Source organism: Hylobates moloch, unplaced genomic scaffold (genome assembly GCF_009828535.3).
Source record: "Hylobates moloch isolate HMO894 unplaced genomic scaffold, HMol_V3 SCAFFOLD_2, whole genome shotgun sequence".
In the NCBI taxonomy this organism is placed as follows: domain Eukaryota; kingdom Metazoa; phylum Chordata; class Mammalia; order Primates; family Hylobatidae; genus Hylobates; species Hylobates moloch.
This window is the reverse complement of record NW_026652277.1, coordinates 125,474,407-125,491,461: the sequence shown is the minus strand read 5'-3', so window position 1 is coordinate 125,491,461 and position 17,055 is coordinate 125,474,407. Positions and strand designations below refer to the sequence as shown.

At 44.7% G+C, this 17,055-nt stretch overlaps 1 protein-coding gene across 3 annotated transcripts in view; it reads left to right on the top strand.

The window, feature by feature from the left end:
• SCML4 (Scm polycomb group protein like 4) overlaps positions 1-17,055 on the top strand; it is a 122,118-nt gene that overhangs the window by 101,153 nt on the left and 3,910 nt on the right. For all 3 annotated transcript variants that reach the window (XM_032165209.2, XM_032165201.2, XM_058430388.1), the window contains one exon: positions 5,271-5,561. In XM_032165209.2, coding sequence (XP_032021100.2) covers positions 5,271-5,561 — 291 coding nt within the window. The remainder of the gene's footprint in view (positions 1-5,270; positions 5,562-17,055) is intronic.

Genomic DNA, 17,055 nt, shown 5'->3' with positions numbered 1-17,055 from the left:
TACAGGCGTGAGCCACCGTGCCCAGCTGAGCTAGAATAATTCTTAATACAATCTAGTCCCTTACACAGGTTGGTTGTATAAGTCTAGTCCCTTTTACAAGATATACAAGTCCCTGATCAAGTATATAATTTGCAGGTATGTTCCCCCAGTTTGTGAGTTGTCTTTTCACTTTCTTGATGGTGTCTTTTTTTTTTTTTTTTTTTTTTTGAGACTGGGTCTTGCTCCGTTGCCCAGGCTGGAGTGCAGTGGCATGATCTCGGCTCACTGCAACCTCTGCCTCCCAGGTTCAAGCAATTCTCGTACCTCAGCCTCCCAAGCAGCTGGGATTACAGACTCGCATCACAATGCCCAGTTAATTTTTGTATTTTTAGTAGAGACGGGGTTTCACTATGTTGGCCAAGCTCGTCTCGAACTCCTCATGTGATCCACCCACCTCTGCCTCCCAGAGTGATGGGATTACAGGCATGAGCCACCATGCCCAGTGCAAACGTGCAAAAGTTTTTAATTTTGATGAAGTCTAATTTATTTTATTATTTTATTGCTTGTGCTCTTGGTGTCAAATCTAAGAATATTTTGCCAAATCCAAGGTCACAAACATTTACACCATATGTTTCTTTCTAAGAGTTTTATAATTTTTGCTCTTACATTTACATTTTTTATTCATTTTGAGTTAATTTTTGTATATGGTTTAAGGGTTTTCCTTTAGTCTTTTACATGTGGATATCCAGTTGTCCCAGCACCATTTGTTGAAAAGACGATCCTTTCTTCCATTGAATGGTCTTGGCACCCTTGTGGAAATCAGCTGAACATATATACACATGGATTTACTTCTGGACTCTGAATTCTATTTCATTGATCTGTATACCTATCCAAATGCCAGAACCACACTGTCTTTTATTCCCTCTCCAATGACATTGGCTTTATTTATTTATTAAAAAAATTTTTTTTAAATCAATGCATAAGAGATGTATGTAGTTTTAGGGTACATGTGATAATTTGTTACATTCATATAATTTGTAAAGATCAAATCAGTGTACTTGGGATATCCATCACCTTAAATATTTGTCTTTATGGTAGAGCCATTTGAATTATTCTCTTCTAGCTATTTTCAAATGTTTAATAGATTGTTGTAAACTATAGTCACTCAAGTGATTTCTCAAACTCTAAGTCTTATTTCTTCTACAAAACCATATATTTGTAACTTTAATCAACTTCTCTTCATCCTCACTGACCTCTGCCCTTCTGGCCTCTGGTAACCACCAATCTACTCCCTATCTTCATGAGATCCACTTTTTTAGCTCCCACATATGGGTGAGAACATGTGATATTTGTCTTTCTGTGCCTGGCTTATTTCATTTAACATGATGACCTCCCACATTGTCTTGATTATTGTTGCTTTGTACTAAATTTGGAATCAGGAAGTGTGAGCCTTCTGCTTTGTTTTTGTTTTTCATGATGGCTTTGGCTATTCTGTGTCCCTTGCAATTCCATATGAATTCTGGAATTAGCTCGTTATTTTCTACAAATAAATCAGTGAAGATTCTGACAGGGATTGTGCTGAATCTGTAGATCAATTTGAGGGGAATTGCCACCCTAAAAATAAGCCTTCTGACCTATGAACATGAGATTTTTTTTTCCATTTAGTTATATCTTCTTTAATTTCTTTCAACAATGTTTTGTAGTTTTCAGAGTATGTTTGAACTTTTGTTAAAGTTATTCCTATTTTATTTTATTCTTTTTCATGCTATTATAAATGGAATTATTCTCAATTTTATTTTCTAATTGTTAATTGCAAATTTGTAGAAATACAATTGATTTTTGCACATTGATCTTGTATCCTACAACCTTGCTGAAGTACTTACTAGTTCCAACAGTCTTTTAAGTAGATTCCTTAGGATTTCGTACACATAAGAGATAGTTTTACTTCTTCCTTCCTAATGCAGATGGCTTTTCTTTTCCTTAACCTAATTGCACTGGCTGGAACCTCTAGTACAATGTTAATAGAAGTAGCTGGAATGGACCGTCTCTTTTTGTTCCTGATCTTGGGGGACAGCATCCAGTCTTTGACCATTAGTCATGATATTACCTATAGGTTTTTTGCAGATACCTTTTGTCAGATTGAGGAAATTCCCTTCTGTCCCTAGTTTGTTGAGTGATTTTATCATAAAAGGGTATTGGATTTTGTCAAATGTTTTTCTGCATCTGTTGAGGTGATTGTGTGATCTCTGTTTTATTATTCTATCCATATGGTGTATTACATTAATTGATTTTTGAATGTTAAATCAGGCTTGCATTCCTGGAATAAATTGTACTTGGTCATGGTGTATATATCTTTTTATATGTTGCCAGGTTCAGTTTTGCCAGTTTTTTCACTGAGGATTTCTGCATCCATATGAATACCAGATATTGGTCTGTAGTTTTCTTATGATGTGTCTGTCTGGTTTTGGTATAAGGGTAATCCTGGCTTCGTAGAAGTATTTGCCATAGAAGTTGGGAAGTATTCCACCCCCTTCTATTTTTTGGAATAATTTGTAAAGAATTAGTATTATTTTTTTCTTTAAATGTTTGATAGAATTCAACCGTGAAGTTATCCAGGCTTGGGCTTTTTTTGTGGGTAGTTTTCTGATTACTAATTCAATCTTTTTACTTCTTACAGGTCTACTCAGATTGTCTTTTTCTTCTTAAGTCAGTTTTAGTGGTTTGTTCATTTTATCTAAGTTAGCTAATTTACCGGCATACAACTGTTTATAGAACAGATGGTTCCCTACTTAAGATGGTTTGACAATGATTTTTTCACTTTACGATGGTGTGAAAGTGATACACATTCACTGAAAACCATGCTTCAGGTATCTATACAATAATTCTGTTTTTCACTTTCAGTAAGTATTCAGTAAATTACATGAGATATTCAATACTATATCATAAAATTGGCTTTGTGTTAGATGATTTTGTCCAGCTGTAGGCTAATGTAAGTGTTCTGAGCATGTTTGAGGTCAGCTAGGCTAAACTATAATGTGTGGTAGATTATGTATGCTAAATGCATTTTCAACTTATGGTATTTTTAACTTATGATAAGTTTATTGGGATATAACCCTATTGTAAGCAAAAAGCATCTGTATTTCTCAATCTTTTTCAATTTCTGTAAGGTTGGTAGTAATTTCCTCTCTTTCAGGTTTTCATTTCTGATTCTAGTAATTTGAATCTTCTCTCTTTCCCTCTTTACGTTTTATTTGTTTATTTTTTTGTAGCTAAAGGCTTGCAATTTTGTTGATTTTTTTCCCCAAAGAACAAGCTTTTGGTTTTATTGATTTCTTCTATTGTTTTTTAAAATTCTCTATTGAATTAATTTTTGCTCAAATCTTTATTATTTCCTTCTTTGCTTTAAGTTTTTTTCCAGTGTCTTATGATAGAAGATTAGGTTATTCATTTGAGATCTTTCTTTCTTTAACAGAAGTATTTACAGCTCCAAATTTACCTCTGACCACTACTTATCTGTATCACATCTTCAAAGACTTTTATTTCTAGTCAAGCTCCACATCCATCCCCAACTATGAGAAGATCTGCTAGTTCCCCTAATAAAATCAAGTCTTAATCTTCAATACCTACGTTGTGGAAGAATCCATGTATGGAGAAGACATTTTTATCTTGTGGCCTCAAATTTGTTTTTCATTGCCAATCATGGAGGATCTATTGGTTTTTGTTGTTGTTTATTTTTATTTTTTATTTTTTTGCTGATTGCATTTTCTTTGGGCATACCAAGATCTGTTTTGATGGTGTCTAATATACAGATAATTATTGCTGGGGATAGGTAGACATGATCTTGTCCTAGTGGGAGGGACTAGAATAGTTTCCTTCTTTCTATCATCATAATTTCTCTGGACTTCCCCCACCCCCCAAAAGAAAAACTCCACATAAAAATAATAAAACAAACAAAACACCCACCATTCGGCCATAGGTGTAGCTCACAGGGAGTTCAACAGGCTCAGTGTTGAGCTTTAAAAGTATAGGACTGTAATCCCAGCACTTTGGGAGGCCGAGGCAGATGGATCACTTGAGGTCAGGAGTTTGAGACCAGCCTGGCCAACATAGTGAAACTCCATCTCTCCTAAAAATACAAAAATTAGCCAGGCATGATGGTTCCAGCTACTCGGGAGTCTGAGGCAAGAGAATCGCTTCAACCCGAGAGGTGGAGGTTGCAGTGAGCTGAGATCGCACCACTGCACTCCAGCCTGGGTGACAGACTTATTGATTAAAACTCTATCTCGAAAAACAAACAAACAAAAAGTACGGTAAGTCCTGGTTTACTTAAGAGGCACTGATGATCAGGTTGGCGGACTTTCTAAGTCCTCTCCTCCCCCTGCACTTTAGCTTGGCTCTTTAGCTCTCCTGTGAAGGGTTTGGGGAGGACCCTGGGGCTGTCCAGATCAGCACTTGCATCCCTGTTTGTTAGCCATGGCGGAGGATGGCTGCCCTCATGTGTATCAGGACTAAAGGTGTGAGGAGAAAGCACTGTGGCACCTGGGCCACCACCCAGGCCACAGTTGTCTCTCCTGACTCTGGGACATTGTGACTCTTGCTTGATCTCTCCCAGGAGTCCTGAGCCAGGTGAGGGGGGCTGTGCTGGTGGGTGAGCAACAGCAGGGAGTACAGGGAGATTCTGAGAAGCCAGCAGAGACTGTGAGGGCGGAGCCACTGCAGAAGAGTCTTTGATCTGGGCTTACTCTTTTTTTTTCTTTTTTTGAGACGGAGTTTTGCTCTGCAACCTCCGCCTCCCGGGTTCAAGCGATTCTCTTGCCTCAGCCTCCTGAGTAGCTGGGATTACAGGTGCCTGCCACCACATCTGGCTAATTTTTTGTATTTTTAGTACAGATGGAGTTTCATCATGTTGGCCAGGCTGGTCTTGAACTCCTGACCTCAGGTGATCCACCCGCCTCGGCCTCCCAAAGTTCAGGGATTACAGCCGGGAGCCACCGCACCTGGCCTGATTTGGGCTTATTAAGTCATCAATGGCCAAAATATCAATTTTCCTCTAAGCACCAAGGAGCACACCTCCTAATTCCTATTACAATTTGCTCCTGTGGGCAAGGCAGCTCTCAGCCTGCTGACAGGTATGCTATTTGGAATTATGTTGTGGGGTTCATTTCTCCTGTCTCCATCCTCACAGATACTGGCGACTATGTTGGCAGGGCAGAGTTTGCCAAGACGGAGGGTCTGATAGCTTCCTGAACTGCTCTCTGATATCTGCTTCTCTGTATTGCCTTCTCGCTTAGCCAAGACAGTCACCACCGAAGAGTACCTGGTGAACCCTGTGGGCATGAACCGCTATGGCGTGGACACCTCTGCCTCCACCTTTAACCACAGGGGCTCCTTGCCCCCCTCCTCCTCGCTGTACTGCAAGAGGCAGAACTCTGGAGACAGCCACCTTGGGGGTGGTCCTGCTGCCACTGCTGGTGGTCCCCGCACCAGCCCCATGTCTTCTGGTGGCCCCTCGGCACCTGGGCTGAGGCCCCCAGCCTCCAGCCCCAAGAGAAACGTGACTTCTCTTGAAGGAAACAGATGTGGTAATGTAATGCATGCATCAGCTTCCCACTGACTTAACATCCCTTGCCCTTGTGCGGGGGGGCACAGCATCTGGGGAAGGGGGAGTGTGGCTATTTAAACATGGGACTGCTGGGAGATCAGAAATTTCCACAAGTCCTTTCATAGATCTTGAGGTTCTCAAAAACAGCCAAACTCAACCTTTGATAAGCAAAGAATATCATGTATTAGGGTAGGCTAGGCCACAGGATACATAGACTCCAAAATCTACACAGGCTCAAATACCATAGAAATTTTTGCTCAAGAGCCGAAGGTGAATGTTCCTGATTCATGGATGCATCTCAATATAGGGACACAGGCTCCATCTATTTTGTGGCTCTGCCACCCTCTACAGCCTTCATGCCCCATGCATTCAGGGAATAGAAAGGGAATGAAGGTATGGAGAAGGCACAGGTGCTTCCCTGCAATCTGAAAGTGATGCTCATCACTTCCACTCACATCTCATTGGCAAAAGCTGGTCATTTTGCCACACTTAACCATAAGGGACTCTGGGAGCTGTAGGTTAGCTCTGCCCAGGAGAAAGGAGAACCAGACCTTGGTAAAGAATTGTCTCTTGCATAGGAGGTGTCACTTTCAGGATACAAATACATGAGCAGGAGCAGAGTTAGGCAAAATTCCCCCAATGCTGGTTGTAATGCCACTTCTGTCTCGTCCACTAAAGAAAGCTTGTTGGAATGCAATCTACAAAAGCGCTATAAGGGCTAAAGGATTATAGTAATAGCTTGAAGGCCCTTCTGATTGATGTTTAAAAAAAGTCATTTTCAAGCTTCAGTATTTTGATAGTGCATAAAGGCCATAGAGCATAGTGGATAATCACTGGGACTTGAGCCAGACAGCCTGGGCTGAGATGCTGGATCTGCTGCTTCCTGCGTACCTCTTGCAAGTCTTAACTTACCTATGCTTCAGTTTCCTCACCTATAAAATTGCCATAATAATAATGGCAGCACCTGCCTCATAGGATTGTTGGGAGGATTAAATGAGTTCATACATGCATTTAGTACAAGGCCTAGGAGGTAATAAGAGCTCAATAAATGTTAGTAGTTACAGCATAGATCTTTTTAACACATCCCTTAACAGATCACAGCCCATCAGCTCTACAGCTGAGAACTGCTGAAGAAAGAAGGCCCCAGGCCAAGGAGTCTGGGAGTCTTCATCTTGCCACCCTGTAGCCCCTCAGTGGGCAAGCTCTGCCTTCTGTGGCAAGTCACATTTCTCCCCTGAGCCTAGGACCCTTCCACCAGTGACCCCAGCAAGCCACACACATGAGCTATTTTGTATGATCAAGACCCTCCACACATTCCCTTCCAAGAGCCTCATGCAACCCAGATGAGCATGGCCCTGACCAGCTTCCGTTGGCCAAGAACGGAGAGGTGAGAAGGGGCCCCTTGCCAGAGAGGTGTTCTGAGGGGTAGAGCACGGATTCTCTCTCCACGGCAGCTCTTGCCAAATGTAGAGTTGCCCTGCAGGCCACTTTCCAACACTGTCACACAGGGCCATGAGCCAGGCAGATTAAGTGCACAGAGCCCTATTTTCCAAAGGAGAGCAACATTGTTCCATCTGATTCCTAAGAACAAGAGAAAGGGACAAGATCTTTCACGAACCAACACTGTAAAGTAAACCAGGGGCAGCCTTGATTTCATAGGTTTGTCCCCAGTGTTAGCATAATATCTGGCATGTGGTAGGTGTTCAATAAACATGCACCATGTCTGTGCCCTCACGGTGTCCCTTTGTCTTCTTGTCGAAACACTCATCCTTATGTCCCTCTGGCATTTAAATGTCTTTCTGTCACCCTCTTCTCCTCAGCCCCATTCCCCTTTTCTCAGGGTGGTGATCACAGGACACCATGCTGATTGAATTGACTCATAATCCCAGAGTCCCACTTTTTAAAAAGGAGGTATTTACTCTCTCTCCCACTCACGTTGGTGCAATCTCAGCCCTATGTCTTAAATGCAAGATTTCCAGCAGTAAAAGGGAGGCACGATTTAGTTGGAGAGAACTTCTATCACTCACTCAACAACAGTCTGCCCTGTTCAGTCCAACTGGTGACCCAGGGCCAGGGAATCCAGGGCTCTTCAGAGGGCCTCAGCATAGCTCCCGTCCCCCAGCCCCTCACACCTCCTTCCAGTTGAGCCCTAGGATGTCCTCCTGTCCTTCACTTTCATCCCCATCCCGGCCTTTTGTTCTCTTGTGTATGAGTCTGTTCTGCTAATAAAGACATACCCGAGACTGGGTAATTTGTAAAGGAAAGTCATTTAATGGACTCACAGTTCCACATGGCTGGGGAGGCCTAATGATCATGGCAGAAGGCAAAGGGAAAGCAAAGGCACGTCTTACATGGTGACAGGTAAGAGGGCTTGTGCAAGGGAACTCCCCTTTATAAGAACATCAGATGTCCTGAGGCTTCCTCGCTACCACAGGAACAGTATGGGGGAAACCAACCCCATGATTCAATTATCTCCACCTGGCTCCATCCTTGACACATGGGGATTATTACAATTCAAGGTGAGATTTGGGTGGGGACACAGAGCTAACTCATATCATCCTGGAATCAGGCCCTGACAGTCTGAGTAATCTTGCCAGACAACTGGCCGAGGGGCAGCCCAGACCCTTCCTCAGGCTCCAGCTCTGAGAAAGGCTCTCTGCTGGAGCCTGGTTGCACCCCAGGAGAGGCCCCCTAGCTCAGGCCCTTCTGCCTCTCAGGGTCTGGGATGAGATCAGAGAAACAGAGTCCACCAGTGCCTGCTGCCTTTCATCCCAAAAACATCAATACCTGAACCCTGAATCCTGGCTGTCTTTTTAATAACTTAGAAGTATTAGAACCAGCCAGGCATGATGGCTCATGCCTGCAATCCCACCACTTTGGGAGGCCAAGGTGGGCGGATCACTTGAAGTCAGGAGTTCGAGACCAGCCTGACCAACATGGTGAAACCCCATCTCTACTAAAAAAACAAAGATTAGCTGGGTGTCATGGTGCACGCCTGTAATACCAGCTACTTGAGAGGCCGAGGCAAGAGAATCGCTTGAACCCGGGAGGTGGAGGTTGCAGTGAGCAGAGATTGTGCCACTGCACTCCAGCCTGGGCAACAAAGCTAGACTCTGTCTCAAATAAATAAATAAATAAAAATAAATATTAAAGAGAATTTTGCCTGAGACCCTGAAATCCAGTTGTCCATAATCAGCAGGACCCCCACCATGGGACTGTGGGATGTTTAAAATCACAAAGCCACCTAACCTCTTTGGAGAAAAGCTGCTACATGATGTATCAGTTGAAGTTCACTGTTGAGCCTTTGTGATACACTGAAGAAAAATGAAATTATTCATCCTTTGTAGGTCTATTAACACTTTACTTCTCTGAAGATTCCTTTTTTTTTTTTTTTTTTTTTTTGAGACAGAGTCTCGCTCTGTCGCCCAGGCTGCAAGCTCTGCCTCCTGGGTTCACGTCATTCTCCTGCCTCAGCCTCCTGAGTAGCTGGGACTATAGGTGCCCGCCACCAATCCTGGCTATTTTTTTATTTTTATTTTTTTGTATTTTTAGTAGCGATGGGGTTTCACAGTGTTAGCCAGGATGGTCTTGATCTCCTGACCTCGTGATCTGCCTGCCTTGGCCTCCCAAAGTGCTGGGACCACAGGCATGAGCCACCCCGCCCAGCCCAAAGATTCCTTTTAACCAGTGCCTTCTTCAGGGTGCTAAATAAAACCACAGGTACCAGAAACAGCCAGTCAGCCACGCACATTCTCAGCAGTGAGACAGAGGAAGTGGGTGGGGAGAAGGTGGAAGGAAGGATGGCACCAGTGTCTGTGAAAGAGGTTTCCGTTTCTGCTTACATTTCATTGACCAGAATGTAGTCACATGGCCACTTGCTGCAAGGGATCCTGGGAAATGTGGTTTTCATTCCTAGCAACCATGATTCCAGATGGAAATTAGGGCTGCTATTACAGAGAAAGAAGTGCAAAGTAACGCTGAATAGGCAATGGGAAGTCTGATCAGAAATGCTCACTCCCTCCTTTTCCCTCCCGCGGCACTTTGTTTCCTCATCTATAGTTCTCACTCTGTCCTAGGGAAGGGAACAGACCCTCAGCTTTGTGAAGTCTCTTATTCATATTTGAACCCCCTACAGCCCCGGCAAAGGGGGGCTTGAGGCCTGTATCAAACTGTTACTTATTGAAGACCTACACTCAAGGGGGCCAGACAGTTTCCGATTTATTATAAGTTATATGTTTAGAATTTAATATTTATAAAAAGGTATTGTATATTTGATTTAAAGATAAAGAAAAAGAGGTTCAAGAGAAGGTAAATCAAGTGTTAAGCCAGGATCTGACTTCAATGGGCTCCAAAGCCTGTGTCTTTCAAAACAACCCCAGGGGTTTTCAAATCATGCCTGATGGCTTTCAAGGTTCTAAGAGATGGAGAAGATGGAACAAGAGCAGACAGGACTCCAGGTGCCCTCCCTCTCTTTAAGCAGGGCCTTTCCACATTTGCAGAGTGGGGTTCTATATGTGCTTTGCTTAAACAAAATTTGCACAACTAAAAATGTTTGGAAACCATGGAGATAAAAACCATGCTGACTTGAGTGGCAGGATGTTAAAGTGGGAGAGAAACCCCCAGCGTCCTCACACATTTCTCACCTAGCTGTCAGCCTGGTGCCTGCTGTGGGTCCCCTCACACCCCACCCTCCCACCCAAATGACTGTTCAATATTGCTCTGAAATTCCATCCCAAGTAAAAAGCAGTTATCAGCAAAAAAACCATACCACTTTAAGAGAGTTTGACCCAAGTCATAAACCATAGAAGAGACTTAGAAATGGCATTTTCCCCATGGTACTAATCAAAATGGTTTAAAACCACAGAAGCCAGAAAACTGCATGAGGCTGCAGGCAGAAGGGTGGGTATTGATGACATGACAAACTCCTCGGCCTTCTCTCTCTGGCGGTACTTACCTTTAGCTTCCTGCAGTTGTGATATATCACGTCTGTCTCCGCTGCCAGTGGGCTCCAAGGGGATGCGTTCACAGGGCACATTTTCCTGGTGTCTGCTGATGCTCTGGTGAAAGTTTGAGAGCTCTTCCTTGTCTCTCATCCAAGATATAATCACCAAGAGCTCTAAAGAGTTTTTGGATAACAAAAGCTTCCTGACTTGGGCATTTAACAAGACACACTGTAGAATTCCCAACCACAACTAGGTCCAAGATTCAGAATCAAGAAACGAAGTCAATCTGATATTGCTATTACAACCCAAATGCTTCCTGTGGTTGGATTTTTATTTGATAGGGCCTGGCATTGGGTGAGGGATGGAGACAATTTAGCTAGAAAAAGAAGAATGAGAACAGCATTCTATGTGAGGAGGTGAAGTGGACAAAAGCATGGCAAGAGCTGATTAATTAAAGAGGTCAATTAATTAGAGTTTAATTAATTAGTTTAATTAATTAAAGAGGTTAATTAACTAAAGAGTTTAATTAATTAATTAAAGGTCAGACACAGTGGCTTACACCTGTAATCCCAGCACTTTGGGAGGCAGAGGTGGGCGGATCATCTGAGGTCAGGAGTTCAAGACCAGCCCGGTCAACATGGTGAAACCCTGTCCCCACTAAAAATACAAAAATTAGCTGGGTGTGGTGGCACGTGCCTGTAATCCCAGCTACTCGGGAGGCTGAGGCTCGAGAATCGCTTGAACCCGGGAGATGGAAGTTGCAATGAGCCGAGATCATGCCACTGCACTCCAGCCTGGGTAACAAAGCGAGACTTCATCTCAAAAAAAAAAAAAAAAAAAAGGGTTTGTGCAGGGACACCAGGGAAACCATGCTGGGAGGTTTGGGATCCATTTCAAGCAGATGGGACTTTGCTCTGCAGTAACTGTAAACCAGACATTTCTGAACAGGGGAGTGAGCTGGTGGCCCTGGGATTTAGGAAAACAAATCTACTGGCCATTTATGGAATGACATCATCATAAGAAGAAGAATAGCAACTACCTAATGAGTAATCCTGTTTAATGCTTTACAACATTGTGCCATTTAATCCTTGCAACAGCTCAACGAGGTGTTTTATAGAGCAGGCAATTAAGACTCAGGTTTTGGTTGGTCCTAGCCAGCAGAGACTTCCTGGGCACAGTGTGCCAGGGGCTCTTCTCACATCTGAGGACAGAGCTGTGAACAAGATGGACACCGGCCCTGTTCTCTGAGGGTTTGCAACTCCAGGGAGATAAACGTCAACAAATTATTACACTAACTTCATTATAGTTGTGATGATTGCTGTCAGGGAAAAGTGTGGATGCTGTGGGAGAATCAGATGGGGAGGGAGTGGCTGAGCCTACCCTTAGGAGTCTGGAAAGGCTTCCCAGAGAAGAGGCAGTGGAGCTGGCTGGAATAAGCAGGAGGAAAGACAACCAGGGAGGGTCAGTAGGGAGGAGGGATGGCTGGAGGCTTCCCAGCAGAGGTCACAGTGCTTGCTAGGAGGTCACAGTGTCTTCTGGTGGCCAAGAAGGAATCTAGCTCAGCTCAGCTTGGCTTCAAGCCCATGGTCTCTCCTTGTTTCTAGAGACATGCTCTCTCCTCACATAGGCAGGCCAGCTGGTCTCAAATAAATAAAAGAAAAATCTGATTAAACTCTAAGGATTGAGTGGGCTCTCTTCCCTGTCATCTCTCTCACCTCATGGCATCTTGAAAACTCTAGATAGAGTGAGTGGCGCTTGCCTTTAATCCCAGCTACTCGGGAGGCTGAGGCAGGAGAATCACTTGAACCTGGGAGGCGGAGGTTGCAGTGAGCCGAGATCACCCCGCTACACTCCACCTGAGCAACAGATAGAAATAATGAAAAACAGCGCTGTTTCAAGCCACGTGATTTTGCCATAATCGTGGGCTAGCCTGGGCACGTCACACATTTGATGTGGCATTGTATCTAGAAAGGATGCATCTAGTGGGAGCAGGCCACTTGGAGATGCTGAGAGCGGATCTCCCTCCCCTTCCCCTTGCCAGCCCTGGCCCTCCCAACCCACTTCCAGCTGACAGAAACCAAGAGGGCCTGGGCAGCTCACAGGTAGCCTGAGGACACAGGGGTCCCTGTTGGTGACAATGAACTTCCTGTCTTTAAGATTCTTATGGTCAGGCTCCAGCCCTAAGCCGCATTGTTTTGATTCTTAAAATATTCTTAAGAAGCAGCAAATAATATTCACAATTTATAGATGAAGACAATGAGGTCCGTAGCGAATGATCAGAGCCCGGGAGGGACGGGAAGCCTGGCTGTGGCTGCACTCAGTGTGTTTTGCATGTGGACACACTGATGTAGCCTTCAGCTGTGGGAGGAAGTGACTCCCTTCGTGTGAACAGCCTGAGGTGGGAGGGGTTACACAATGTCATAAGGGGCTGGCAGGGGCTTAGAGATCAAGCTCCCCACTTTTTTTAAAATTGTACTTTAAGTTCTAGGGTACATGTGCACAATGTGCAGGTTTGTTACATATGTATCCATGTGCCATGTTGGTGTGCTGCACCCATTAACTCGTCATTTAGCGTTAGGTGTATCTCCTAATGATGTCCCTCCCCCATCCCCCCACCCCACAACAGTCCCTGGAGTGTGATGTTCCCCTTCCTGTGTCCATGTGTTCTCATTGTTCAATTCCCACCTATGAGTGAGAACATGCGGTGTTTGGTTTTTTGTCCTTGCTATAGTTTACTGAGAATGATGATTTCCAGTTTCATCCACGTCCCTGCAAAGGACATGAACTCATCATTTTTTATGGCTGCATAGTATTCCATGGTGTATATGTGCCACATTTTCTTAATCCAGTCTATCGCTGTTGGACTTTTGGGTTGGTTCCAACTCTTTGCTATTGTGAATAGTGCCGCAATAAACATACGTGTGCATGTGTCTTTATAGCAGCATGATTTATAGTCCTTTGGGTATATACCCAGTAATGGGATGGCTGGGTCAAATGGTATTTCTAGTTCGAGATCCCTGAGGAATCGCCACCCTGACTTCCACAATGGTTGAACTAGTTTACGGTCCCACCAAGAGATCAAGCCCTTTTATTTTACAACAGAGAAGCAGAGAGTTGATCACATGGCTGGTGGGTGGCAGGGGTTCCTCACTCCCAGCTCACTGCTAATTCCGCTCCTCCACATGACTCTGTTGTTAGCTAAAGAGTTTCTCCTGAATTATGAATGAGTGAAAGGAAATTACGTACGTATGGATGTGCTCATTGGCATGTGTAAGGCAGAGGGAGATTCACAGAGAGTATGCAAGTACCTGTGCTGTGAAAATCGGGATTGCTTTGAAACACTGACTCATAGTCATCCTAGCTCTGGTAAATGTGAGTTCAGCTTTAGAAACAAGCATATTTAATCCATTCATAACTGGGTTTCACTTTTCACATGCCTCTGGCAGACCCCAGGGAATGACAAGACCAAGCACAATGTCCTCCTCGTTGGAGAACTCTGTCTGCTCACAAAGGTGTCTGGCCAGTGCTTCTTGGCATGCTCTGTCTGCTAGGAGCAAGACTTTTCCACATCCATCATGTCTTACTGTTGATCTATCACATCTGCCTGCCCCAGCTGCACCAGGCTCCACCCATCTGTCTTCCTGACACCTTCGCCGCAGCTGGAGAGGGAGTGGCTAGTGTATTTATTATTTTTGTGAGCATAGACCACTGTGAGGCTTTGCAAACCTGCCACTGGAAAGTTCCATTTTTCTTCCTTTCTAAAGCGAATCTATGTGCTTTGGATCGGGAGCAGCTCCCAAGGTGTGACTTAGGCTGCCTGCTGCCCTCTGTCTTGTATGACTAAAAGGCCCGGTAAGAAACACGCCCGAGCCAAGCCCCTGCTGCCTCCGCTCCATCCTGGAAAAATGAAAAGTGCCCACAGCAAGCACCAGGTACCAGGAACAGAGCCCACTTTCCCATCTCAGTTATCTCTTTCCCTCCACAGCAATCGTCCTGAGAGCCTCCTCTTTAAAGACAAACCAGCCACCTGGCTCAGCCCTTCAACACTGTGGTTGAAGGGAAAGTGTTTCCCTGACCTAGCTCAAAGGACTCTAGGTTCCTGTGAATGATCCTGTTAATTGGTCTGGGTTTTCCCCCCTTCCTGTCAAATGCAGGAAATTAGATTTGACCTCTGCTCTGATCACTCTAAAATTATTCTTGGCACTAAAGACTTCCAGCCTTTGTAATCAGAGCATCTATTATCACCCTGATTAACGCCAATGTTCTGATGGGGCGGGATCCAAAGGCAATGTGATTTCCGTGATTCCTCGTCCCCATGTTGAGTGCAGATGTCTTTAAATGGAGTGAAATCATCTTTAATAAGCATGGATCAGCATTCAGATGGCTCCAGGGTGCATTAACGGATTCCCAGAAAAATACCCCGTGCCAAACCACCTTATGGGACCCTTCCAGGTCCCACAAGGAAGAGGCAGGGGAAATTTCAAAGTCAATCCAATTCTCAGCCAAACCATTATGTGTTTAGGACAGACGCAGAAATGTGATGCTGTATTTTCCTCAGTGCTAATGGAGCAGCATGCACGTCTCAGGCACATTAAAAGGAGGAAGGAGACAGAGACAGCAGAAAGCCACTGTGCCCTGAGATCTAAAGAAGGGAAATAAAGTGAAGGCTTCTCAACTTCTAACTAGAATTCTTCTGTAGGAAAGCTGCTTCATTGTTCAGAGCCTTGACTTTTTTCTAGCCTTAAAATAGAAGTAAAGATTACACACACAGGCTTTTGTATAAGTTACCTAGACTGTGTCTGCAGAGTATATTGATTCGTCTCACATTTATCAAGCCCTATTTATAAACACAGTCATGCATCGCTCAATGGGATACATTCTGGGAAATGCATCCTTAGGTGATTTCAATGTTGTGTGATAATCATAGGTTGTACTTGCACAAACCTGGATGGTATAGTCTACTACACACCTAGGCGGTGTGGTATAGCCTACTGCTTTTAGGCTACAAACCTGTACAGCATGTTACTGTACGGAATACTGGAGAAAATTGTAACACAAATCACTAGGTGATAGGAACTAGGATCATTAGCATCTTATGGGACCACCGTCCTTAGGTGGTGCGTGACTGTATACGTACTCTGAGCCATGGAGGAGTCAATGATTATAACCCCTGTCATGAGAGGATCACATTTGTGTTTTTCACCAAACGCTTCACCTAGCACCTGGTACAGAAAAGGTGCTCAATCAATGTTTGCGGAGTGAGTGGGAGGAATCCTTAGGAAATTAAAATCTAACTAGTGGTTATCGAGAAGTTCATAAATAATTGTACTACAAAGTGGAATGTGAAAGCACCTTAAGAGATAGATGAACAAATAAAGATGTAGGAATAAAGGGGTAGGAGGCCGGCTGCTGTGGCTCGCACCTGTAAACCCAGCACTTTGGGAGGCCAAGATGGGTGGATCACCTGAGGTCAGGAGTTCCCAACCAGCCTGACCAACATGGTGAAACCCCGTCTCTACTAAAATACAGGAATTAGCTGGGTGTGATGGTGGGCGCCTGTAATCTCAGCTACTCGGGAGGCTGAGGCAGGAGAATCACTTGAACCCGGGAGGTGGAGGTTGTAGTGAGCAGAAATCACGCCACTGCACTCCAGCCTGGGCAACAAGAGTGACACTCTGTCTCGAAAAATAAATAAAATACAATAAAATAAAGGGGTAGGAAGGTGACATGCAGGCCGCAGGAAGCACAGAACATTTCTGTTCACAAAGGCATCAGGTGGAACGTGAGTGGGAAGGAGAGAGGGTGAATGCCTTCTCGGTTGAAGCCAAAGCACCAGCCACAGGCAGAGGAAGGAAGTTGGGGAGACATTCGGTCGGTCACAACAAGTGTACCCAGACAGACAGGCGGTGCACAGGAGAGCAGCGATGTAGGGAAGGTAGGGAGGCTCCCGCCTTTGATGGAGCACCTGACACAGGTCAGCCTCGGGGCAGGGCACTATCCCATTTCCATCCTTACACCTGCCCCTCCAGGTAGAATGCACTGCCATTTCACACATAATGAGCTACATCCTGGTCCAATCACCAGCAAGGGGTAGCTCCAGGATCTGTCCCTAGGTCTCTCTGGCACCAAAGCTCTTCTCCCCCTCCATTAAGAAGGAAAAATATTATTAAGACCAAGAGAGCCCTTGACCTTGAGGTAGAATGAGGACTCAGTGTGTTGGTAAGGGGAACCCATGGGGAGATGTGTCTTAGGGAGAATGTGAAGCAGCGGCAGTTGTAGGCAGTAGGAAGAAAAGGGCATGGCCCAAAAATACCCATTAGGAACCCACAGCAGGGGGTTAGGTGGCAGGCTCTGGAGCAGATATAGGTTAGGCCCTTTGCGGTCAGGGAGTTCACAGTGTAGTGGGGGAGACCCGGGCAAATGCTCTGACAGCCCCAGAGGGCCGTGCAAGGACTTAGTGTGTACCCGGGGCAGTGAGTGAGGGGACCTCTTCTTTCTGCATGTGTGACCAGGGATGGCTCTGAGGATGCT